This window comes from Hemitrygon akajei, chromosome 9 (genome assembly GCF_048418815.1).
Source record: "Hemitrygon akajei chromosome 9, sHemAka1.3, whole genome shotgun sequence".
In the NCBI taxonomy this organism is placed as follows: domain Eukaryota; kingdom Metazoa; phylum Chordata; class Chondrichthyes; order Myliobatiformes; family Dasyatidae; genus Hemitrygon; species Hemitrygon akajei.
The window spans coordinates 67,379,442-67,406,285 of record NC_133132.1 but is presented as its reverse complement, the minus strand read 5'-3'; the positions used below and the strand labels follow the sequence as shown (position 1 = coordinate 67,406,285).

The 26,844-nt window shown below is 41.6% G+C and overlaps 1 protein-coding gene across 5 annotated transcripts in view; it reads left to right on the top strand.

Annotated features, from left to right (window-relative positions):
• Positions 1-26,844, top strand: part of tjap1 (tight junction associated protein 1 (peripheral)) — a 180,187-nt gene that overhangs the window by 54,640 nt on the left and 98,703 nt on the right. For 4 of the 5 annotated variants that reach the window (XM_073056209.1, XM_073056207.1, XM_073056208.1 and 1 more), the window contains exon 3: positions 21,116-21,280. The exons of the other annotated variant lie outside the window; for it this stretch is intronic. In XM_073056209.1, the coding sequence (XP_072912310.1) occupies positions 21,152-21,280 (129 nt within the window). In that variant the 5' untranslated portion in view covers positions 21,116-21,151. The remainder of the gene's footprint in view (positions 1-21,115; positions 21,281-26,844) is intronic. 5 annotated transcript variants of the gene reach the window in all.

The window sequence follows — 26,844 nt, the reverse complement described above, 5'->3', positions numbered from 1 at the left end:
TAACTCTCCTTCCCAAGTCTGCTGAAGGTTCTCTGAAATATTAACTGTTTTTCTTTTTGTAGATTCAACTTGGCCTCCTTTTTCCAGTATTTTCAACTTTTTTTTATTTCAACCCAGCTCTTACCTGTTCAATTGTAGTTAAAAGTCTGGGCACTGGATGTGTCAGCAGTACCTCTTTGTTTGCATCTCTTAGTGTTAAGTCTGGCAGGACCACTCGACTTCAAGCCTCTCTGTGCAGGAGGAGTAGTTCAGAGTTGAGTTATGATTGTCAGGCCTTGAACCCAAGTTAACATTTAGAGTCAGAGTTGAACAGCACAAAAATTGGGCCTTTAACCTAACCTGTCCATGCCTACTGTGGTGTCTATAAGTGCCTGCTTTGTGCCTGTGTGCCTTTCCCATCTAGGAAATGCTTGTCATTCATGTGTTGTTAATTGTCTCCAGCTCTTCCATTTCCTCTGGCAGCATGTTCCATATAACCACTGCCCTCTGAGGGGCAGGGGAGTGGGGAACTGTAAACTTAAATCAATTAAATTTCTGTTCTCTTGCCTTAAACCTATGACTCCTTCATCCCTGGAAAGAGACTGCTTATTTATCCTTCTCATGTCCCTCATAATTTTCATTTTTCATTTTCATTTTTAGAATCTTTTTATTAATACATAATCTTCTACAACTATAGAATAATACAAAATATCAACAAATTAATGTTTACAATTAATAGAGCTGAAGAAAAAAAACTAATCATGATATATAAAAATGAAAAAAAAATTATATATAGAAAAAAGAAGGAAAAAAAAACCCCATCTAACTGAGAAAAAAACCTCATTAACTACAAAAAAAACCCCATTAGGAATCAGCCCCCGGAAGCAATACGTTTAACCGTCATCTAAATATATAGAAAAAAATTCATGAACCGCCAATTCACATTTTTCTTTAAAAAAAGGTAATAAAATTGGAAGGAAACCATATAGAATAATTCAAATTAAATGGTAATATTTGGCCAAAGAACCCCATCTTCTCTCAAAATCAAATCGAGATTCAAAAGTTCTACTTCTAATTTTTTCCAAGCTGAGACATAACATTACTTGAGAAAACCATTCAATTAATGTAGGGGAAGAGATTTTTCCATTTTAATCTCATAATTTTATAAATGAGTTCATCTGTTAGCCTTCTGTGTTTCATTGGGAATAAATTCAGCCGGCTCAATCTCTCCTTTTTAGTCAAGTTCTAAATTCCAGGCAATATCCTGATGAATTTCTTCAGCACTTTTTTCCTAATGCTACCACATCATTACTGTGCGATGGCAACCAGAATAGTATCTGATCCTGTGTTCTATCGTTTTGTACTGCTGCAATGTGACATCTCAAAATCTGTACTCGGTGCTTCATCCTGTGAAGGCAATCAAACCAAATGTCTCTTTCATCACATTATCTCTGTTGCCATTGTTGGGGAGCTGTGGACGTACCCCAACATTTCTCTATTCATCAGGACTTTAGATCCTAATCATTAACTATATTCACTCTGTGGCCACTTTATTAGGTATATGTGTGGAACTTGGTGTGGTCTTCTGCAGCTGTAGCACATCCATTTGTGCATTGAGACACACTCTTCTGTACACCACTTGTAATGTGTGGTTATTTGAGTTAATGTCAGCTTGAACCAGTCTGGCCATTCTCCCCTGACTTTTCTCATTAACAGGGCGTTTTTGCCCACAGAACTGCCGCTCAATGGATGATTTTTGTTTTTCACATCATTCTCTGTAAACTCAAGAGAATTGTGTGTGAAAATCAAGGGACATCAGTAGTTTCTGAGATACTCGTACCATCTTGTCATTCAACAATTATTCCATGGTCAAAGTCACTTAGATCACATTTCTTTCCCATTCTGATGTTTGAACAACTTTATCACAGACAAAGCCCTCCTAACCATTGAGCACATCTACATGAACCACGATCACAGGAAAGCAGCATCCATCATCAGGGACCCGCACCACTCAAGTCGTGCTCTCTTCTTGCTGCTGTTTTTAGGGAGAAGGTACAGGAGCCTTAGGACTCTCACCATCAAGTTAAGGAATAGTTACTTCTCTTAACCATCAGGCTCTTGAAACAAAGGGGTTAAAAATTTCACTCAACTTATTATTATTTCTTTTTGTAATTGCACAGTTTGTCTTCTGCACTTTGAATGCCCCGGTTAGGTGGTCTTTCATTGATTGTGTTATGGTTATTATTCTATAGATTTGAGTATGTCCACAGGACCATGAATCTCAGTGTTGTATATGATGACTTGTATGTACTCGGATCATAAAATTTACTTTGAAATTTGACCATGTCTGCATACTTTTGTTCATTGAGTTGCTGCCACATGATTGACTGATTACATATTTGCCTTACAAACAGGTGTACCGAATAATGTGGCCAATGGGTTTATGTGCTGATAGTACTTGATATTCCAAAATGTATTACTTCACTTGACTGCATTTCTCATGTAATGAAAAATGTTATCAAGTCATTGCAGAACCAGGGCTTTAGAACAGTGCAGTGCAGGAATAAGCCCTTTGGCCCACTGTGATGCTAATATAAACTAATTCCCTCTGCCTACTTGGTCTGTATTCTGTTCCTTGCCTGACCATATGTTTATCTGGATGCCTCTTAAACATTGCTATTGTATTTGATTCTACTATCTTCCCTGACAGTGTATTCCACTCTGTGTAAAGCCAAAAAATATTGCCTTGCTTTTCACCTTTGTCCTATGCCCTCTCGTATTTGAGTTTTCCACCCTTGCAGGAAGGAAGGAGAAAGGGTGATGCTAAAGGAACTACAGTATCTACCCCATTTCTGTATGTCATAGGGAGATGGTGATTGATTTTGTAGAGGAAGAGGACTGTGACAAGTCCTGTATATGTTCTGGGAGAAGAATTTGTGGTGGTGGGGTACAAATACTTTGGTGTTCACCTCAACAACAGTCCTGACTGGGAAGCCAGCTGGCTGTTTACAAGAAGAGAATGAGCAGACTCATTCTCCAAGGAAGCTGAGATCCTTCAATGTGTGCAGCAGGATGTTTTACCAGTCTATTGTAGCGAGTGCAGTCTTCTTTGCTGCTTTATGTTGGGGGAGCAGCATCGGTGCTGGTGATGCAAAAAGACTAAATAAACTCAAGAAAGCTGGATTTGTCCTTGGCTACAATCCAGACTCTCTTGAGTTAGTGGTGGGGAGGAGGTCAATAAACATACTGTAATCCATTATGGACAATCTGGCACATTCTCTGCATAACTTACTGAATAAGCAGCAGAGGACCTTTTCGAAAATACTCATTCAGCTCCACCATCATAAGGATCTTACAGAAAATCTTTCCTACCAAATGCAATAAGCATATACAACAGTTATCTCTGTGTGACAGGAGAGCACACATCATAGTACAGTGGTCTCTGCTGTATTATTGTGTGCATTATTATTGCACATTGGTACATTGTGCATATTACTATTCTGTATGTTATTATTAAGTCTGCACACTGCTAAGTGCGTTATTTAAAATGTTGCTGCAATGAAAGAATTTCCCACTCGGGATCAATGAAGTGCTGATGATTATTATTATTAATATTTTATACTTCTGTCAGGAAGCCCTTCAGGTCCGGCTCCAGAGAAAATGATCCAGCTGTGTCCAACCTCTATTTACAGATAGTTGAGATAGAACCATAAAACACTACGGCACAGTACAGGACCTTCAGCCCTCCATGTTGTGCCGACCCATATAATCCTTAAAAAAAGTATTAAACCCACACTACCCCATAACCCTTCATTTTTCTTTCATCCATGTGCCTGTCCAAGAGGCTCTTAAATACCCCTAATGTTTTAGCCTCCACCAGCATCCCTGGCATTACTCTTGAACTCAATCCCCCTGTTAATGAAGCCTAGCATCCCATAGGCCTTCTTAACTACCCTATCAATCTGTGCAGCGACTTTGAGGGATGTATGGATTTGAACCCCAAGGTCCCTTTGTTCATCCACACTTTTAAGTAACTAACCATTAATCCTGTACTCAGTCTGCTGGTTTGTCCTTCCAAAATGCATCACTTCACACTTGTCCGGATTGAACTCCATCTGCCATTTTTCTGCCCAACTGTGCAGCCTGTCTATATCCTCTTGTAACCTTCGACCACCTGCAGCTCCATCCACAACTCCTCCAATCTTCGTGTCATCTGCAAACTTTCTCACCCATCCTTCCGCCTCTACATTCAGGTCATTTATAAAAATCACAAATAGCAGGGGTCCCAGGACAGATCCCTGCGGCACTCCACTAGTCACTGACCTCCAGGCAGAATACTTTCCTTCCACAACTACCCTCTGCTTTCTTCCTTTAAGCCAATTTTTTTATCCAGACAGCCAAGGTTCCATTTACCCCATGCCTCATGACTTTCTGGATGAGTTTCATGAGGGACCTTGTCAAGTGCTTTGCTGAAGTCCATGTAGACCACATCCACTGCCCTACCCTCATCAATTTCTTTTGTTACCTCTTCAAAAAACTCAATCAAGCTCGTGAGGCATGATCTTCCCTTCACAAAACCATGTTGACTATCCATGAGTAGACTGTACTTCCCCAAATGCTTGTAGATCCTATCCTTAAGAATCTTTCCAGTAGTTTGCATACCACTGACGTAAGACTCACCGGTCTATAGTTCCCAGGTTTCTTCCTATTACCTTTTTTAAACAAGGGAACTACATTTGCCATTCTCCAGTCCTCCAGCACTTCCCCTGCAGCCAAAGAGGATTCAAAGATCATAGCTAATGCTCCTGCGATCTCTTCTCTCAATTCCCACAACAACCTGGGGTGTATCATCCGGCCCTGGGGATTTATCAATGTTAATGTTTTTAAGAAGATCCAGCACTACTTCTTCCTTAATCTCCACATTGTCCAACATACAGGCCTGCTCTACTTCGACCTCATCCTGATCAAGATCCTTTTCACTTGTGAATACTGAAGCAAAGTATTCATTTAGGACTTCCCCAACCTCCTCCGCTTCTAGGCACATATTGCCGTCTTTACCCTTTAGCGGTCACACCTTAGTTCTCGTGATCCTATTCTTCACATACGCATAGAACACCTTGGGGTTCTCCTTAATCCTACATGCCAAGGCCTTCTCATGTCCCCTTTGAGTTCTCCTAAGTCCTTTCTTTAGCTCCTTCCTGGCTACCCTATATTTCTCATAAGCCCCTGCTACGTCCTGCTTCTTATATCTAACGTATGCTTCCTTTTTCCTCTTGATGAGTTGCCTCACGTTTCGTCAGCCATGGTTCCCTTTTCCTACTGTTTTTTCCTTGCCTCGGTGGGACAAACCTATTCTGAACCAGCTCAAGTGGTCCCTAAACTTCTCCCACATTACTTCTGTGCTTTCCCCTTTGAACATCTGTTTCCAATTTACTCTTGCTAGTTCCTGCCTCATCCCTTCAAAGTTAGCCCTTCCCCAGTTGAGCACTTTACCATTTTGTCTGATTTTATCCCTTTCCATAGCTATGCTGAAGCCAAGGGAGTTGTGGTCACTCTCACTAAAATGCTCCCCCACCAAGAGGTCTGTCACCTGACCAGGTTCATTACCCAGAGCTAGATCTAGTATAGCCTCTCCTGTATAGATGATCTGCATTTTTCTGCACATGCTCCAAATCCTCCACATTCTTCCAGTAAATGTGGTGACTGGAACTGCACGCAATATTTCAAATGTGGCCTGGTTATGCAATTGTAACAAACGAGCTGGTTATTGACTTCAGCAAGGAGGGCCGAGTCTGTAGTAATGGTTCTGAGATGGAGATGATTGAGAGCTTTAAGTTTCCAGGTGTAAATATTACAAACAATGTCCTGGTGCAGTCATGTGGACTTGATGGCCAAGAAAGCACACCAATGCCACTGCTTCCTCAAAGGATAAGGAATTTCAGCATGTCCCCAACAACTCTCACTTATTTTATAGAGGTACTGTAGAAAATGTCTCATCCGGGTACATCACAGCTTGATTTGGCCATAAGAAATATAATGCCTTTTACAATAAGCCTTTCATGAGGTTCCACATTGTAGGGTGCTATGCAACATTAGAGCAGTTGGATCCAGGGAGAGCTAGCCAATGGATACATAATTGACTTGATGGGAGAAAGTAGAGGGTGATGGTCTAAGATTTTTTTTGGATTAGAGCCCTGTGGTGTTTTCCAGAATTCAGTGCTGGGTTCACTGCTATTTATATATATCAATGAGTTGGATGAGGATGTACAGTGGTTGCTTAGTGAGTTTACAGATAACACTAAAATAGGTGCTGTAATTGACAGTGAAGATGGTTATCAGATGGATAAATGCACAAGTGCGAGGTGCTGTACTTTGTGAAGAGGAAACAGAGTAGGACATTGAGTGAACAGTTGGGCCATGAGAAATGTAGAACAGAAGGATTTAGGATTATAAGTACATGGTCCCTTGAAAGTGGCATCACAAGAGGATAGGTTTTTGCAAGCTGGCCTTTGATCAGGACATTGGGTATAGAAGTTAGGATGACGAGGTGGATTTGTAGAAGTCATTACTGTGGCTGCACTTGAAATATTGTTCAGATTTGGTTATCTTCCTAGAGGAAAGATGTCATTAAGGTGGAAAGAGTACAGAGGAGATTGAAGAGAATGTCAGGATTCAAAGGCTGAGTTATGGGACAAGGTTGATTTCATTGGAGCATAGATGAATAGATCTGATGGAGGTGTATAAAAATTGAGGGGTATAGGTTGGGTGAATGTGCAGTCTTTTTCATATGGTTGGCAATTCAAGAGCTAGGTATAAGGTGAGAGGACAGAGACCTGAGAAACTACCTTTTCACCCAAAGGATGGTTAGGATATGGAAAGAACAGCCAGAAAATGTGGTTGGGGCAGGTAAATTAACAACGTTTTAAACGTACTTGGACAGGTACGTGGATAGGAAATGTTGAGAGGGTTATGAGCCAAAGGTTGGTAAATGGACCAGCTTAGATGGGATTCTTTGTTGGCATGGGCCAGTTGGTCTGAGGCCTGTTTCCACACTGTTTGAGTCTGACAATTACTATATTGCAGACATTTGTGAACGCAGTCAACTCCATCAGGAAAACTGGCCTCCCATTGACTCTTTACACTTCCTCCTGTCTTGGGAAAGCAAACAAGTTAATCATGGACCCTCTCATCCTGGTGATCTTTCTCCTCTTCCCCGTCCCATCAGGTGGAAGATATGAAAGCTTGAGCGTCTGAACCACCAGGCTCAAGGCATCCTCTATTTTATTATTATAAGACTGTTGAACAGAGTTCTTATATAATAAAGAGCAACTCTTCAACTCATGGATTACATTGTCTTGGCCCTTGCACTTCATCTACTTGTACTGCACTTTCTCTGTAAGTGTAACATCATATTTTGCATTCTGTTCCTTTTGATATACAGTATTCATGCATAAGATAGTCTGGATGCTATGCAAACAAAAACTTTGCTACGTATATCTCAATACATGTGAAAACAGACCAATTACTATTTGTGTTGCTATTTCTTGGGAGCTATAAACTTGAAACCTAAGGCCCCTCTTAGGATGCCACTGTTTATTGTACAATTGTATATTTAAAAGTACCATTTTTGGGTCATGTTTAAATCATAAGTTTAGGCTATTTGAAGAAACTGCAAAGTTCATAATGCAGCTGACAGTGTAACTAAGTCAAATTCGTTGTCATTAAACTATATACATGTATACGGTCAAATGAGACAACATTTTTCCAGGCCAGGGTGTAAAGCGCAATAGTACACATAACACGCATTAACTTAAGAAAGTAAGAATTACATCTACTACTGAATTCTGCATAAATAAAGTAAAATGCACTAATTAAATATTGTAGGGTGCAGAGCAAATTAAATAGTGACACTAAGAATATGATGCAGCAGGGAGTTCAAAGGCCTAATGGCTTGAGGGAAGTCCATTGTAGGGACTTCTGGTCTGATGTTGTGCTGCTCCCATACCAGATAGAGATGCAGCTTGTTAGGCCACTCTCAATGGTGCTTCTGTAAAATCCAGTTAAGATGAATGGGGTGGGGTTGGTGGGGAAGAAGCCTTGCTTGCCCCAGTCTCCTCAGGAAGTGGAGATATGGCTGTCCCTTCCACTGAATTTTGAAATGTTGCAGTAAGTTCATTTGGCTAATTTTGAAAGGTAATTGATTTTGCAAAGCAGCTCAATTTGAATGCAACCTTTTTCCTTTAAGTCCATAATTATTGTTGCTAATTCATTAATCAATGGCAATCTCTGCTCAAAATTACCAGAGAATTTTATTTTTAGAAGGTCATCTCCAATTTGGGCACTTGCTGTCATAAAGGATTGCCACTCCTGCCCTAGAATATCAGCACATCCCTCCCTAATCACATCATCATCTATGTCTTTCTCCAGGGTGAATACTGATACAAAGTATTTATTAAGGACCTCACAAAGTGCTGGAGGAACTCAGTAGGCCAGGCAGCATCTAAGGAAAAGAGTACAGTTGACGTTTGGGCCGAAACCCTTCAGCAGTCTTCCATAGATGTTTTCCAGGACACTTCTCTATAGATTCAGCCTGGCTTGGTCCAGTATTATGTGTGTGTGTGTGTGTGTTGCTTGGATTTCCAGTATCTGCAGATTTTCTCTTGTTTTTTAAGGACCTCACCCATTTCTTCCTGTTGAAATGCTCAGCAGATTTGTGCAAAATAGTGACTAACCACAGAATATGGCACACGTGTGGAGTAGCTACATTGACTCTCAGGAGAGTGCCAGTATTTCGTCAACTTAACAATCAACTCAATTAATTTCCTCAATTGCTGTTTTGTTAGGCAGGCAGAGCATAAACTGTGACCTCTATACTTCTATTTTGAAGGCTATGTATTAACAAGGAAGACAAGTTTGCACTCAGTGTGGTGTTTTTGATATTCGAAGGACAGATAAATGACCCCAATGTCACACAATTACCTGTTCACACCAATTACAAACTCTCATTTATTTCTAAGATTTAAGTTTGCATCATTATGTGATTGGAGCGTATGTGGTTATAAGGCTCAACCAGTCAGTAGGAAATGTGCTTTAACATCAGCTTTGCTGCACATCTCATTTAAAGCACTCCAGTATTGTTATTAATTTTGGGTTATTGGTCTGACAAATGGGAATGTTTCACTAAAAATCTGATAGTTTATATTGATTAATCAATGTGGATACTGTGCAAGAGCAATGGAAGTGGATTTGATGTTCACTGGTACAGAATAGACAAATGTGTAAAATGTAAGAGTACAAAATAATGGTGTCAGTGCATGGTGTGAATTAGTGGAAAAGATCTGCAGTTTTCACTTGGTTCTAATGAATTGATGAATCCTGGGTTCACATCAACTGGTGTGAGCTGCAGCAATGTAGTACACACATATTGTGAATCTCTAGATCATGTAGGCAGATGTGGCTTTGCCTTTGTTACCTTCCTTTGATTATTTTTGTTCTGCTTCTGCTCTGGCAATGGATGTGTATTCTGTGAGAAATATCCAAGTGGGTGAGTTGGACATGGAAGTTAAAACTCTAGGACAACTGGGAAACATACATGTTGCTCATATCATATTCTCAGGTGTAAACATTGACTGGGAACAGATAAAATCTACATAATTCATTTGTGAGGTTAGGATAATACTTGAACATTCATTCCAATAATCTGGTTGAAGTTCTTGAGTACATTTCCTTACAACTCCTTTATTTCTAGGTATTTAATAAAGGTTTATCTCGTCAGAAGTAAAGTGTACAAGTGCATGTATTTGCACATGGTATGTATGCACAGGTGTAATGAAAAACTTGCTCCTGCAGCATCATAGGCAGATAACACAAGAGACAACATTCTCAAGAAAAACAATAAATGTAAATTATGCAAGCAAGAGCCCAATTAGAACAAAAAAAATCAATGTGGTGCAAAGTGGTCAGTGTTTTTATACCAAGGTTGTGATTAGATCATCTAGGATTATAGTTTGTGGCTGTTGCAAACCAGGGCAATGTTTGTTGCCAAGCCTTAATTATCTTTGGGAAAATGGTGATGAAGCAATTTCTTGAATTGCTGGTGATTTCTAGTGAAGGCACACACACTGCTGCTGGTGAAAGAATTTCAGGGCTTAAACCATTAGGGATGTAGCAAATCCTTAAGTGAATTTCTTCAATGATATGCCAGCCCCTGACAAAAGCCATTGATGACATTGCATGAGGTGGTGTCAAAAATAAACTCTCCTTTCTTGTCCTTCTGGAATTTCCTGCAACTTTAAATGTGGTTGACTGCACTATCCTGCTCTGCGTTGCTTCTCAGGATGGGACTGCACTTGTTCGATTCAATTGTGTAATACTCTATTATTACCACATTCCAATGTGGTGTGGTGGCCAGAATGGCTTGCAACACTACAAATGTTTAATCAATGTTTTATACAGCAGCAACATGACATCCCTACTCAATCATCTTCAGGTCATATGGCTCTGAGCCGCAGTGTCTGTCAAGGTCATGGCTCAGATTTAGTCCTTTTACTTTTGTAGCATTGGTTTTGGGGACAAGAAGGAGGTCGGATTAGGGTTTAGGACATTGGATGTGGAGGAGTTAGAGGTTAGATTGGTATTTTAGGAACAGGGATGTGGTGGAGTTGGTGGTCAGGCTGGTGTCTGGGTGGGGATCCAGGGTTCTGCTTCACACCCCATGTTTGAAGGCTAGTGACAAACGATATTGAAGTCTAGGCCTCTGCTCTGCACATGTGGACATGAGACAAAGGACATCTGAGTCTAGGCCTCAGCTCCTTGCTCAAAGGCCAGCTCTGTGGGCATGTGATGATGGACGTCAGTGGATGTCAGGCTGGCAAGCCCAGTGGACGAGGAGTCCTCACAGGTCATTAGGCCCTGGGGTCAAATATCCATGCAAGCAGGGAGTGGAAGAGCTGGTGACCCTTCATGTACTTGAGGTGGCAAGTCGGAGTCCAAGGGCTTGAGTCTGGGGTCTCATCAATGGCGAATCCGGAGTTTTAGGCCTGGAGTTCACGTCCCTTCATTGGCTCGTCCTAGGGTCGATATCAAAGCTCGAAGCCCAGAGGACTATTGGAAGTATGGAAGTCGAAGCCCAAATGCCGAAGCCTGGGTCTACATGTGTGAGGTCTACTGGGGAAGTTGGAGGCCCTTTGTCTGCAAGTTTTGCTGTTTGTTTTCAGTGTTGTATTCTGTGTTCTGCCAAGCATTGCGGATATGCTAGGTTGGAGCTGGAATGTATGGTAACACCTGTGGGTTGCCACCAGTGTGTCTGAGGTTGTATTGGTTGTAAATTAAAGCAATGATGTTCACAGTATGTTTCAATGTACTGTACATGTTATAAACAAATGAATCTGAATATCTTGGACTGTGAAGGAAAGTCCCGAAATGCTTTCTTTACTACCCTATCCACTCCTGTTGCCACTTTGAGTGAGCGCTGGACTTGCAATACGAGGACCTTCTGTTTATCAGTACTCCTAAAGACTCTACCATTTACTCCAAATGTCCAACCAGAATTTGACTTCCAAAAGTGCATAATTGCACTTTGTCTAAATAACAAATTTCTTCTACCAGAATCAGGTTTATTATTACCGACATGTCATGAAATTTGTTGTTTTGCAGCAGTACAGTGCAAACTTCAATATTAATACAAATTACAATAAATCGTGCAAAAGAGGAATATTCAGAAAACTCATGGCAGAGGGGAAGAAGTTGTTCCCCAGCCATGTGCAACTTGGTGCCCCCTGACTGAGTCCTCAATCACTTATGTAGCCATTTCGATCTCTGATGTGAAACAGAGCTGGTCATGGTGCCACTAATTTGATTGCTGCTATTTTCCCCTGAAAGGCCACCACCTCACCAATAGTATCCAAAGCATGTACTTCTAAGGGAACAGATGATTCTTGTGCTGCCTATCCTTCCTGATGGTCACTCATCTATTGTCTTGCTGGACCTGCTGTGTGATCACCTTACTGAAGCTCATGTCTAAGACCCTTTCTGCTTTCTGTCTGTTTTCCTGTGAGATTTTCAGCTGAGAGCTCATTTAATGATTAGGACTGGAGATATTTAGTTGCATATACACTCAGGGGCCACCTTATGAGGTATACCTGTTTGTTAATACAAATATCTTATCAGCCAATCATATATTTTAGTGATACAGTGCAGAGTAGGCCATTCCAGCCCTTTGAGCCATGCTGCCCCAGCAACCCTCAGTGACCCCAGTTTAACCCTAACCTAATCATGGAACAATTTACAATGACCAGTTAACCTACCTGATATGTCTTTCGACTGTGGGAGGAAACCATGCAGCAGTAACTCAATGCATATAAGCATACAAACATGGTAAAGAAGAATATTAGGTGTTGCTCCTCCAACCTGAGTGTGGCCTCATCATGACAGTAGATGGACTGATATGTTGGAATGGGAATGGGAATTAAAATGTATGTCCACTGGGAGGTCATAGCTTTTTTCTGGCAGACAGAGCATAGGTGCTTGGTGAAGCAGTCTCCCAATCTGCATCGGGTCTCACCAATATACAGGAGGCCACACTGGGAGCACCGGATACAGTAGATGACCCCAACAGACTCTCAGATGAAGTGTCGCCTCACCTGGAAGGACTGTTTGGGGTCCTGAATAGTAGCAAGAGATGAGGTGCTGGGGCAGCTGTAGCACTTGTTCTGCTTGCAAGGTTAAGTACCAGGAGGGAGATCAGTGGGGAGGGAAGAATGGACAAGTGATGCACCATCAATAACTCTGAGACATGGGTTAAGGTAGGCTTTTATTGGCTGGAAGAACGCACAAGCAGCTAGTGACCATCACACAACATCCTGGAGACTGAGGAAGGGTCTGTGGCTCCAATCACCTTTATACCGGGGTCTGTGGGAGGAGCCACAGGAGCAGTCAGCGGTGGGGGGGGGGGGGCGTGTGACAGACAGGTATATGTAGTTCACCACAACAAGGGAGTTGAATAGGGAGCAATCCCTGTGGGAAGCAGAGGGGAGGGGATGAGAAAGATGTACTTGGTGGTGGGATCTCATTGGAGATGGCAGAAGTCACAGAGAATCGTGTGCTGGACACCGAGGCTGGTGGGGTGGTAGGAGAGGACGAGGTGGGTGAGGGCAGACTTGCACAAAATGGAAGAGATGCTGTTGAGGCAGTATTGATGTTGGAGGAAGGGAAGCCCCTTTCTTTGAAGGAGGGGAACATCTCCATAGTTCTGCTCTCAGGCCAAGGCTTTTCATTCTAGAACTAAGGAGATGTTCCTTTTCCCAGTTTCTCATATCACCTTATGGTTCTTCTTCCCCTACCCCCACTTTCTTACTCTGACTCTTCATTTTTTCCCCCAGTCCTGATGAAGGGTCTCAGCCTGAAATGCTGACTGTACTCTTTTCCATAGATGTTGCCTGGCCTGCTGAATTCCTCCAGCAGTTTGTGCATGTTGCTTGGATTTCCAGTACCTGTAGATTTTCTCTTGTTAGCAACTCAAATAACAACACTTTATAACAGTGGTGTTCAGAAGAGTATCTGTGAATGCTGAACCTGTGAAACCTTGAAGTGGATGGACTACAGCAGCAGAAAACCTCAAACATATACTAAGTGCTTCAGAAATGTAAGTCATTCAAGGTCAATGTAATAGCAATTCAGAGTAAGTATGTTCCATTAAACAAAAAAGTGAAGCTCTTAAGGTTGGAGCCCTCTAGATATTAAACTTGGCTCAGGCTGCTGAATTAACTTCCCTTTGTAAGTACAGTACTGGTTGCCTTATTGGAAGTAGAGGTCAGTGAAGGGCACAATTTTAGTAATCCCTCCCCTTTCTCGATCTCTCTCCCTGTCTCTATCTTTGGAGACAGCTTATCTACTTATGTCTATTATAAGCCCTCAGGCTCTCACAGCTACCTGGACTATCCCTCTTCCCACCCTGTTTGTGAAAATGCCATCCCCTTCTCTCAATTCCTCCATCTCTGCCTCATCTGCTCTAAAGATCAGGCTTTTCATTTCAGAACGAAGGAGATGTCCTCCTGTTTCAAAGAAAGAGGCTTTCCTTCCTCCACCATCAAAGCTGCCCTTAACTGCCTCTCTTCCTTTTCTCACCCCGTCCTCCCACCCCCCTACCAGGTATAGGGTTCCTCTGTCCTCACCTACCACCCCCCAGCTTCCATGTGCAGCACATAATTCTCTGTAACTTCCACCATCTCCAACAGGATCCCACCACCAAGCACATCTCCCCCGCCCCCCACCCTGCTCTGCTTTCCGCAGGGATCACTCCCAATGCGACTTCCTTGTCCATTTGTCCTTTCCCACTGATCTCCCTCCTGGTGCTTACCCTTGCAAGCTGAACAAGTGCTACACTTGCCCGTACACCACCTCCCTCACTACCAATCAGGGCCCAAGCAGTCCTTCAGAATGAGGCGATACTTCACCTGGGAGTCTGTTGGTGTCATATACTGTGTCCGGTGCTCCCAGTCTGGTCTCCTGTATTTTAGTGAGACCTGACAGAGATTGGGAGGCTGCTTCGCCAGGCACCTACACTCCAGCCACCAGAAGAAGCGGGATCTCCCAGTGCCCACTTATTTTAATCCCACTTCCCATTCCAATAAGTCAATCCATGGCCTCCTCTACTGTTGTGATGAGGCCATACTCAGGTTGGAGGAACACCACCTTATATTCTGTCTAGATAGCATCCAACCTGATGATATGAACATTGACTTCCTGAACTTCCGGTAATGCCTTCTTCTCCCCCCCCCCGACCATTCTCCATCCCCTTTTCCCTATCTCACCTTATCTCCTTGCCTGCCATTCACCTCTCTCTGGTGCTGCTACCCCCTTTTCTTTCTTCCATGGTCTTCTGTCCTCTCTTATTAGATTTCCCCTTCTCCAGCCCTGTGACTCTCTCACCAATCAGCTTCCCAGCTTTTTATTTCAGTCCTCTCCTTCCTGGTTTCACCTATCACCTTGTGTTTCTCTCTCCCCTCCCCCTAACTTTTAAATCTACTCCTTTTTTTAAAACTCTCTCTAGTCCTGCTGAAGGATTTTGGCCCGAAATGTCAGCTGTACTCTTTTCCATAGATGCTGCCTGGCCTGCTGAGTTCCTCCATCATTTTGTATGTGTTGCCACAATTTTAGTTAGTTGTCATTACTTTTTCCAAGCGTATCTCCAATCCCACAATTTATTGCTTTGTGGTTAAGTTTGCAGATAATACAAAGATAGGTGGAGGGGCAGGTAGCGTTGTAGAAGCAGGAAGTCTGCAGAAGGACGTAGACAGATTTGGAGAATGGGTGAAGAAATGCCATTTGGAATATAGTGTAGGGAAGTTTATGGTCATGTACTTGGTAGAATGAATAAAGACATTGATTGTGTTCTAAACAGAAAAAAATCCCAAGTCAGGTGCAAAGGGTCTTGGGAGTCCTCATGCAGGATTCCCTAAAGGTTAACTTGCAGATTGAGTCAGTTGTAAGGAAGACACATGTCAACATTCATTTTGGGAAAACCAGAATATAATACTGAAGCTTTATAAGACATTGGTCAGACCATACTTGGAGCGTTATGAGTATTTTTGGACAAAAACAGGATGAGCTGGCATTGGAGAGGGCCCAGAGGAAGTTAATGAGAATGATCCCAGAAATGAAAGGGTTAATGTATGAGGAATGTTTGATGGCTCTGTACTCACTGGAATTTCAAAGAATGAGGGGAATCTCACTGAAATCTTTTTTTTTAATGTAAAATTTTTAACTGCCTAGATAGAGTAGATGTGTAGAAGATGTTTCTTGTATGGGAGTGTCTAGGACGAGATCGCACAACCTCAGAATAATAGGACATCTCTTTGGAACAGAGATAAGGAGGAATTTCTTCAGCCAGAGCAGTGAATATGTGGAATTCATTGCCATAGATGGCTGTGAAGGCCTAGTCATTGGGTATATTTAAAGTGGAAATTGACATGTTCTTGATTAGTAAGAACGTCAAAGGTTACAGGGAGAAGGCAGGATAATGTGATTGATGGATAATATAGCAGCCATGATGGAATGGCAGAACAAACTTGATGGCTGAATAACTTAATTGCTCCCATGTCTTATGGAATTGCATGGGAAGACTACACCCTCTAGGTTCCTTCTCCAAGTCATACACCATCTAGGAAACAGTGTTGTTCATTCGTTGGTACTTGATCTAAATCACAGCACACTACACACCCCATTCCCACCAAACGGCAGTGTCGAAGTATCTTAACCAAAGGGATTTCAGAGGTTCAAGATAATGGATCTCCTCCATTTCCAAGCAAGTAAGGAAATATAACAAATGCTGGCTTTTCCAGTATATCAAATAATAGTAGTAACTTTCTTCCTGTGGGTTTGTAAGAACGATGTAAGTCCATTGAATTATATAAAACTCAAAGGATTTGATGGAGAAGAAATTGGGTTATCATGTACCTGGCAGAAAGTTCAATAGCATATATCACTCCAGATGATGAAGGATTTTTTTGTACAGTCGGCCCTCCTTATCTGCGAGTTCTGCATCCGCGAATTCAACCAACTGCGAATCGAGAAAACCCGGAAGTGCTCTTCCAGCACTTGTTGTTCGAGCATGTACAGACTTTTTTTTCTTGTCATTATTCCCTAAACAATGCAGAAAACAAACTATTTTACGTAGCATTTACATTGTATTAGGTATTATAAGTAATCTAGAGATGATTTAAAGTATATGGGAGGATGTGCGTGGGTTATCGTGGATCGGGATCGGAAAAAATCGGAAGTTCTCTTAAGTAAGTCGGAACAGGTGCATCCAGTATTATTTAGCGTCAGTTAATGAAACGTTTGTCTTAGTATATAATATATATTTTACCTTTCTATGCATATAAAACACTTAAGAACGTTATGTTTCAGCACCGGGCTCAGGAACGGAAGTTCCCGAGTGCGAGCCAGTGACAGACCGCTTTCGAGTCCGCTCTCCATCCAGCTGGGTTGATGTGGAGGATCAAAAACTCAAACCCCAAAGCCCAATAATTAAACCACTGCGTTGCTTAGTAATAATTGTAGCTTTCATCAGGGCAGGGCCTTTCTCACTTTATCCTTTAAAATTGTTCCGATCATTGACCGATGTAGCCTAGCGCTTTTACAATGACCGATGGCGTTTCACCTCTTACTGATCACTTTATTATTTCCACTTTATTTTCAATCGTGATCGTGAATATTTTTGTGAACAGAAACACTGTGGATTCAGATCTTCACCACTGGGTCCTAATGTCCACCACACTGAGACAGGTTAGATAAGATCTGGGGTTCTGCTGGTCTTGAGGTCCACCGCATTGAGACAGGTTGAATAAGGGACTTGAGCATCCGTGTTTTTTGGTATCCACGAAGGGTCCCGGAACCAATCCCTCGTGGTTCCATTGTCTAAAAAGGGTTCTAAGGTAAACCTAGCAATTAGGCCTGTAAGTTTGACGTCAGTGGTGGGTAAATTAATGGAAAGTATTCTTAGAGATGGTGTATATAATTATCTGCATAGGCAGGGTCTGATTAGGAACAGTCAACATGGATTTGTGCGTGGAAGGTCATGTTTGACAAATCTTATTGAATTTTTTTGAAGAGGTTACTAGGAAAGTTGACGAGGGTAAAGCAGTGGATGTTGTCTATATGGACTTCAGTAAGGCCTTTGACAAGGTTCCACATGGAAGGTTAGTTAGGGAGGTTCAATCGTTAGGTATTAATATTGAAGTAGTAAAATGGATTCAACAGTGGCTGGATGGGAGATGTCAGAGAGTAGTGGTGGATAACTGTTTGTCAGGTTGGAGGCCAGTGACGAGTGCTGTGCCTCAGGGATCTGTACTGGGTCCAATGTTGTTTGTCATATACATTAATGATCTGATGATGGGGTGGTAAATTGGATTAGTAAGTATGCGGATAATACTAAGGTAGGTGGCGTTGTGGATAATGAAGTAGGTTTTCAAAGCTTGCAGAGAGATTTAGGCCAGTTAGAAGATTGGGCTGAAAGATGGCAGATGGAGTTTAATGCTGATAAGTGTGAGGTGCTACATTTTGGTAGGACTACTCAAAATAGGACATACATGTTAGGGCATTGAAGAATGCAGTAGAACAGAGTGATCTAGGAATAATGGTGCATAGTTCCCTGAAGGTGGAATCTCATGTGGATAGGGTGATGAAGAAAGCTTTTGGTATGCTGGCCTTTATAAATCAGAGCATTGAGTATAGGAGTTGGGATGTAATGTTAAAATTGTACAAGGCATTGTACAGTTCTGGTCACCGAATTATAGGAAAGACGTTAACAAAATAGAGAGAGTACAAAGGAGATTTACTAGAATGTTACCTGGGTTTCAGTATCTAAATTACAGAGAAAGGTTGAACAAGTTAGGTCTTTATTCTTTGGAACGTAGAAGGTTGAAGGGGAACTTGATAGAGGTATTTAAAATTATGAGGGGGATAGATAGAATTGACGTGGATAGGCTTTCTCCATTGAGATTCAAACAAGAGGACATGAGTTGAGAGTTAAGGGGCAAAAGTTTAGGGGTAACACGGGGGGGAACTTCTTTACTCAGAGAGTGGTAGCTGTGTGGAACGAGCTTCCAGTAGAAGTGGTAGAGGCAGGTTCGATTTTGTCATTTAAAAAGAAATTGGATAGGTAAATGGACAGGAAAGGAATGGAGGGTTATAGGCTGAGTGCGGGTAGGTGGGACTAGGTGAGAGTACATGTTCGGCATGGACTGGAAAGGCCGAGATGGCCTGGTTCCGTGCTGTAATTGTTATATGGTAATATGGTGGATAAGGGGGACTGAATGTATGTTAAATGCTGTTAGAACAAGAAGGAATTGAAAAATGGGCTGAAGCAAGAACAGCCTCATAAATACTGTTTCTAGGGACATCACATTGAAGATTGCAGGAATGTCGGAATTAATCATAGGGCTGGTGGAACAAAAGGATAAGGTAAGTAGATTCAGAGTTCTGAGGAGGAGAGAAAGAGTTGAGTTTTCAGTTGAATAGTTGAAGAACCTATTGGTAGTAGAGTTGCAGAAGTTCCTCAGTTAAGGAGAGTAGAAGCTGAAGGTGGTACCTTTAAAATAGATTTAACTGCAAAACTGTAGTACAGAGCAGCTAATTTATTCGTCACAACAAATGTCAAGAGGGCATGGGGCAGAAGAGCCTTGACGCATACTATATCTTCACAGTTCAGTCTATGCACGGTAGTCCCCGAAGGCCAGGTTCAGATGTCAATAGAGGGAAAAGTAAAATTTTCAAAATTTCTTGATGGGATCATCTGTAGAGTCCTCATAATATTCAGTAATTAGGAGTTACTCAGTTTAAAAAAAACACTAAGCCACTTTTCCCTAGTTGTAAACAGATGCATCCAAGATGACGGCGCGACGCAGCTTGCAGCGGCCACTCCGGAACTGATTATCTGTTATTTGTGAAGTGGGGTGCTGTGCGCAATCATAATCGATTGAAAACGGACGTGGAAGCACGGAGAAACATCGGGAAATTCCAGGAAGACCTTCTTCGTTGCTGCTGCTGCTGTGAGGTCTGGGACTCTGCTGGGAAGAACAGGCCCCCAGTCCTCGGGGTCACGTTGCCGATGGCCGTTGGCAGGGCTGTCTTAATATGCTCGGCAGAGGATGGTGCTCGGAGAAGCTGTGTCGGAGGGGATGGTCGTCGGCTCGGAGGTTCGACGGACTCAGGTCGCTTTTGGTGTGTGTTACGTCTGCGAGGCTGGTTTCGACGGAGCTTCCATTGTATGCTGCGTCTGCGAGGCTGAGTCGGACGGCACCTTGGAAGTCCATAGCGGGGGTACTCCCTTCTGCCACTGGCGTGGGATGGCGAGTCTGTCGGGACCCTGGGGACTTGTGGAAACTGTGGTGATTTCTTTTGAACTTACAGTCCTTTAACATCTTGGACTATTTTTACTGCGCCCATAGTCTGTTTTTTTTTTATCAATTATGCTATTGTTTGCACTGTTGTAACAATATGTTGTAATTATGTGGTTTAGTGCAAGTCTTGTAGCTTTAGTTTTTGGTCTTGTTTTTGTCTGGTGGATTTGGAGCTCCTTTCCAGGGAACGCGCTAGATGGTAGCACGATATTAATACGCAGCAGCCTCTCCGAACTCTGGATTGGGGATTGCCAAACGTTAAGTGGATTTTCTGGTGTAGTCTGTTTTGTCATATGCTTTTGTGATATCATTCTGGGGGAACGTTGTCTCATTTTTTAACTGCATTGCATTTGTGGTTTCTAAATGACAATAAACTGAATCTGAATCTGAATGTGAATCTGGATCCAGAACTGAGGGACATCAAAGGGGAAGTGCAAGACATGAAAAGTGATTTTTAGACAGACAGCATGATCACAGGCCCTTCCAGCCCAATGACCCAATTACACTCATGTGACCAATTAATTTGGGAGGAAACCAGAGCATTCAGAGGAAACCAACATAGTCTTGGAGAATGTACACACTCCTTACAGAGAGCGGAGGAATTGAACCACTACACTGCTGTGCCGCTCATTTCAACACGATTTTTTTTTGATTCTTGTAAGGATTTTAGATAATTGAATATACGCTTTGAGTCTTCAGAACAGACAATCCAGAGGGACAACATGTAGCTCAGGTGGGTATCAACAGAACTTCTATTGTGATTGCAAAAGCAAAAGGTTTGTATTGCCACCTTTAGCTGCATACCTTGTAGTACAATGACTAGAAATATGTTTTCAGTGCTGTAGTTCTGCCCATGTGAGAGATGATGTAGAAACTCAAAAAGAAAGATTTAATTTCCAGACTCCTGAAATTGGTGCAATGGATAATTTGGTCAATGCAAAATTGCCAATCAATGCTCCCTTTAGAAGTCCATTAAATTTATAGCTGAAGGGTTATTTGTGTTTGCTTTCTCTGTGATGGCAGTACACTTGAATTGACATCCTTTCACAGTTATTTGCGTCAACATCTCTGCCTTTCGTACAGCAGGGTATCCATAGTGATAATTTCCATTGTTGTCAGTTAACAGATCAGCTCAATGCAATAATGGGCATGGGTGAAATCTACTTGGAGCACTGTCATTTGTAAACGGATTAAACTCAACAAGATGTGTAACTCGTCTGCTTTTGGTTTGTTAGGTTGTGCACTGCAAGTAAGGCATAGGGAATCTGGACATGAGTAACACAGCGGCAACGAGAAAGCCATACAGGAAGGCACCTCCTCAGCATCGGGAGAATCGGAATGAGCCACCAATTTTTAGGAATCAACTAGATGGGACAGCCGTATCAACTGAACAGAGCCAGGTAACTGAGAAACCCATGTGCCTAGACTGTCGCACAGATGATTCAGTTACACGGATACCTTTGGTGAGCCAGATATAGAAGTTCTGCAGAGTGTGACAAGTTCAGAAGCGTCAAACACCCATTTTTCTCCCCTCTGGTCTCAGGATTCCAGCAGTGAAAGAACAGATTCCTCTTCACGTAATAGTACAAGGTTTTACTTTGTGAAACAGTACAGACGATCAGGTGAAGGTGATCTGAGATCCATGGAAAAAAACTTCTCTAAGTTTATGAGTAAAACTGCAGTGGCGCTCATGAATTTGAATGATGACAAACCTTTAAGACATTCCCTGAAATCCAGGAATTCAGACTTTAAAGAACCTGCTGAAATTCTGGTTCAGAAGGAGTCAGATAGTTCCCAGATTCAACAGCCTCGCAAAGGAATTCTCAAGCAGGCAAATGCGCTAGGTACTGAAGTTGAAAGTCTGCGCAAAGCCAGATCTGCAGAAACATTATCCCAGAGTAGAGCAGAGCAGTTAATTTATTCCTCGCAAGAAATGTCGAGAGCGCAGCGGGGCAGAAGAGCCTCGATGCAGGGTAAACCATTTTCACAGTTCAGTTCCGTGCAAGGTAGTCATCAAAGGGCGGGTTTAGAGATTATAGAGGAAAAACTGAAATTTTCAAAATTTCTTGATGAGATCACCATTAGAGTTCTGAGTCCACATAATCTTCAATCATTCGGAGTTACTCAATTTAAAAAACAAACAATGAGCCACTTTTCCCCAGATGTAAGTAGAGATCTGGATCCAGAACAAAGAGACACCAAAGAGGAAGTACATGACATGAAAAGTGACATGAAGGGTTCAGGTAGAAGTGCAGATGTGTCAGAGAGAAAGAACAGTGTACAACTTGGAGTTGAGTCCAAGCAAAGACGGCAGGATGTGGATAGACCAACAAGCCCAGGAACAATTGGAAGACAATGGGTAGCAAGCAAAGATGGAATTGATAAGCACCACAGAACTTCTGTTCAGAGAGAAAGCATAGAAAGATGCCCTGACTGTGCAAAATTATTGGAATCCAGTGGTGAGAGAGAGCAAAGAAGCACTAGGCTGGGTAAAGGAAATAAAGAGGATGGATTTGAAATCAGTCAAGAGTGCATGCAGCCTCAGGATCTAGCAGATGAAGTGGGACAGGACATGAATGAGAAATCTCAAGCTGATTTAAGGCCACCTCTGCATTCAGATCAAGATAGGCATTTGGCAGCTCTGCAAATGGCATCCATCATTGTACAAAATAAGGTAAGGGCAAAGAACTGTATCAATTTAAAACTTGTACCTTTTGATTCCGTGTCTCTAATTTGATGTGGTTAACTGCTGAGCACTTACTCTGAGATGCAATGAATGGTCAGTGTTTAAATGTTGCAGGCGTGTTTACCAAAATACATGAGGGACATCTTCCCAGAGTTAACATGCAGCACCAGTTAAAATTTCAGGTTTTTTTTAAAAAGCAGTTCATATTTCTGTGCATTTTTAAGAAGCTCTTGCATAATGTTAAGTAGTAGTTTGAGTGTTGCTAGTCTCAGTTTAGTTGTAGTTGAAAGAATAACTATACAGTCCATCAGCATCAGCACACTCTCATTCAACCCCTGCTTTGCTTGCTTTAGACATCAGCGGCTTTTTGCTGACGTACTCCTCAACCATGTTAGACCCAGTGTTAGATATCCAGAGTTCTTGTTGATCCTTTGATAATGGGGCCCCCCCTGATTAAAACTGTGGTTTGCTTCATTTAATTAATGGGTCACTTCATTGTGGTCCTGATCCTTTGAAATTGGTGGAGCTTTGATTCTGTTCTTGCTTTGCGACGGGTTAGTTAATGTGGGTCTAATCCATCAATTTCAGGGAGTAATGCATTCTATTTTATGTTGAATTGGTAATCAGATTGCCCAGTCTGTCCGTGAATTAGGCAGAGTATTCCTCATGCTCAATGACTCCCTTAGAAAATTGTGAATTGGTGTTTAATTTTGCTTCTCCCCAGTCATCAGTGTGATTTTACTTTTGGAATAGGCTCTAAGGGGCTGGCTGTACTGAAGGACCATTACCCCAGTATGTGCACAAATACTTAGAAAAAGAGGAGAGAAGCTTGGACCTAATCTTGGCACAATTTACAGGGGCAAAAGAATATTGTTATTAGTAGTCAAAGTAAATAGTTCATCACTGCAAACTTATGGATGCCTTGCTAGCAACACCCCCTTTTCAAAAGCTAAAGTAAATGTAGAAAATAAATTAGTCAGGCATTTGTAAGTGGCCATTTATTAAAGTATAACTGACTTAAGGCATGACTCTTACTATGTTTAATTTTAGTTGGTAAGTATTTCGGACAGCTGGGAAAAAAAACAATGTGTGGGGAAGATTGCAAATTGTTCCAGAGTTGAGGAAGGAATGGAGAGTCATAGATGAGTTTCAGATTCAAATTCAGTTTATTGTCATTTAGAAACCACAATTGCAATGCAGTTAAAAAATGAGACAACATTCTCCAGAATGATATCACAAAAAAAACACATGACAAAACAGACCACATAGGAAAATCCACATAACGTTTGGTAATCCCCAATCCAGAGTCCGGAGAGGCTGCTGCGTATCAATATCGCGCTACCATCTTAGCACGTTGCCCGGAAAGGAGCTCCAAATCCATCAGACAAAACAAGACTACCCAGACACACCAAGTCAAGAGACCAGCACTACCACTCAACAAACCAAAAACCTACACAAAACCACATAGTTATTGTTAACATTTAGTTGCAACAGTGCAGACAATACCATAATTGATAAAAGACTGACAAAAATCACATAATTATAACATTTAGTTACAACAGTGCAAAGCAATACCGTAATCTGATAAAGAGCAGACCATGGCACGGTAAAAAATTATGTCCGTGCTGATTTGTTCGCACATTTACTTAAATCTCATTGGCCTGCATGTAGTGTATTCTTTTATGTTTTGCCTATTTAGTTTCTGTCTAAATGCCTCAAAGTGTATCTGATTCCAGTATCACTTCTGATAATATGTTTCAGTAAGCAACTAATTAGGGTGCTTCAAAACAAAACTAACTCTCAGATCTCCTTTAAAACTCCTTCTCATCTGAACCTACAAATTCATTTTATGATCTTGCCTATCTATGTCTCCCTCAATCTTATGTCACCTCCTCAGCCTCCTTTGCTCCAGTGAAAACGAGCTCAGACTGTGCTATTACTCTCCATAACTGAAGTTCTCTACTGGAGGAAATGTCCTGGTGTGTCTGGTCTGTACTCTCTCCAGCAGAATGACATTTGTCCTATAGTGTGACCAGAACTGCACATGTTGCTCCCAAGCGTGGCTTAACTATTTCTAAAGTTAAAAAGTGATTGGAATGAGAGGGGCCTCCTTGAGAATATATGGCAAAGACTATTTTGGATGGTTTTGGTTTAGGTTATATACAATGTATTATATAATGCTCAAGGAAGAGACACTTGAAATGACAGTGTGGCCTCATGTTTGATGTTCTAAGATGAGACCTGAAGCTTTTACAATTATTTTCAAACCAAACTGCTGAGTAGATGATCCACCTTACTTTCCTCTTAAAAAGCCCAACATCATAAAAGATTATCTCCCAAGTGATATCAAGAAATAGTATCAGGCAATGAATGGGGCAAATATTGTGGAACTAGACTTTATCCCAGCGGTAGTACTGAAGACTTGGGCTTAGCCCAAACTATGTTTCATTTGAAGCCGTTCATGTACACACAGATACAAAATTAGCATCTGCCTAACAGTGTGTCAGATTTTAAAAGCAATTTTCCTTGAAGTAGGACAAATCCAATCCAGGTAATCGACACAGTATCATTTTAACTTTAAGTCATCAGCAGAATGATGGGAAATATTATTCCAGTCATGAAGAATTTAGTCCCAAAATTATGAGAGGTTAGATGGAATGATTCTTTCCCACAGAGGGCAAGATGAGGACATTGTATAAAGTAATTGGTAGGAGCTTTATAGGAGATCTCAGAGGGTGGGCCGGTGAGCCGGTTTCTGACTTTTTGTGATTCTGATGACTCAATATAGGAGTGTGGCAGCAGTCTGTACTCGTGTTCTACCTTGGCATCAGTCCTCCACAGTGGCTGCCTATGCAAGTCATTTGCCAGTCAATGACAAATATGAAAAGCATTTAGACCAGGCAACCTAGCTTCTTGACTTGTGGCAGCTATTAACAGAGCACAACAATGGTGGCTTGGGGTTGAGATATCTTCTGTCCTTGAAGCAGCAGATCCATTGAAGCCATGTTATTGTGGAATAATTATCAAAAATTGATAATTTATCATTTACTTAAGAATGCAAAGAAATGTTATTTGTGAAATGAAAGTGTCACATTTACAAAAGTGAGTTTACTGCAGATGTTGGAAATCTGAAATAAGGCAGGAACACGGGAAACCAATTCTAGCAACCTATTTCATATCTCTGTACTTCCATCACAATCGGAAGAATTTAGGAAGAAAAGAACTGATATGAAGCAGAAAAAAATGTGGGGTGGTGAACAAAAGAGCACAGACTACATGGGCTTTAGAAAAGCTATTTTCAAGATCCCGTTTGGAAAAACTGGATCAAAATGGTAAGAGCCCATGTGATGAAGCCAAGGGTGACAAATTGGATCCAAATTTGGCTTGCCAAGTGGCAGACAATGATGATGGAGTGTTGCTTTTGTGGTAAGAAGCCTGTTTTGATCAGTGGTGTTACAGGAGCTGGTGCAAGGACCTTTATTGTTTGTTAACAATTTAGCTGTTAATATTTGGAGATGCAATTAGAAAGCTTGTGGGTAACATAAAAATTGATATTGTAGATAGTGAGGCTATTAATCTAAGGCTTCAGAAAGGTATTGATTATCTGGTACGTTTGGAATTTAAACCTGATTAAGTGTGAAGTGATGCATTTTAGAAGATCAGATAGGGGTAGGGTCCAAGAGAGTATCGGGAACAGTGAATTTCTTAGTATACAAATCCAAAGATTCCTAAAGTTGTCCACACAACTAGATGGGAGGGGGCGGTAAAGAAGTCATATGGGGTGCTAGCTGGAGTACGTAAGAATGAGAGGCATAGATTGAGTGTGCATAGTCCTTTCCCAGGGTTGGGGGATCAAGAACTAGAAGGCATAGGTTTAAGTTAAGAGGAGAGAGATTTCATAGGAACCTGAAGGATTATTATTTCACAGAGAATTTTCAGTATTTGGAATAAGCTGCCAAAGGAAGTGATTGAGGCATGTATATTAACAACATTTAAAATGCACAGTGAGATATATGGATAGCATAAGTTCAGAGCGATGTGGGCAGATGAGATTAGCTCAGATGGGAATCTTGTTTGTATTTCTGTGCTGCACAACTCCATGACCAGGACATTGCCTGGGAGCAGAGAATGATTGGGCTGCGTTTAATTTTTTATGGAGCAGAGACGACTGAGAAGAGTCCTGATAAAGGTCTAAATAATTATGTGGGTCATAGAGAAGGTGGTCAGTCATAAACTTTTCCTTGTAGTAGAGGTATCTATAACCAGAGGGCATTAATT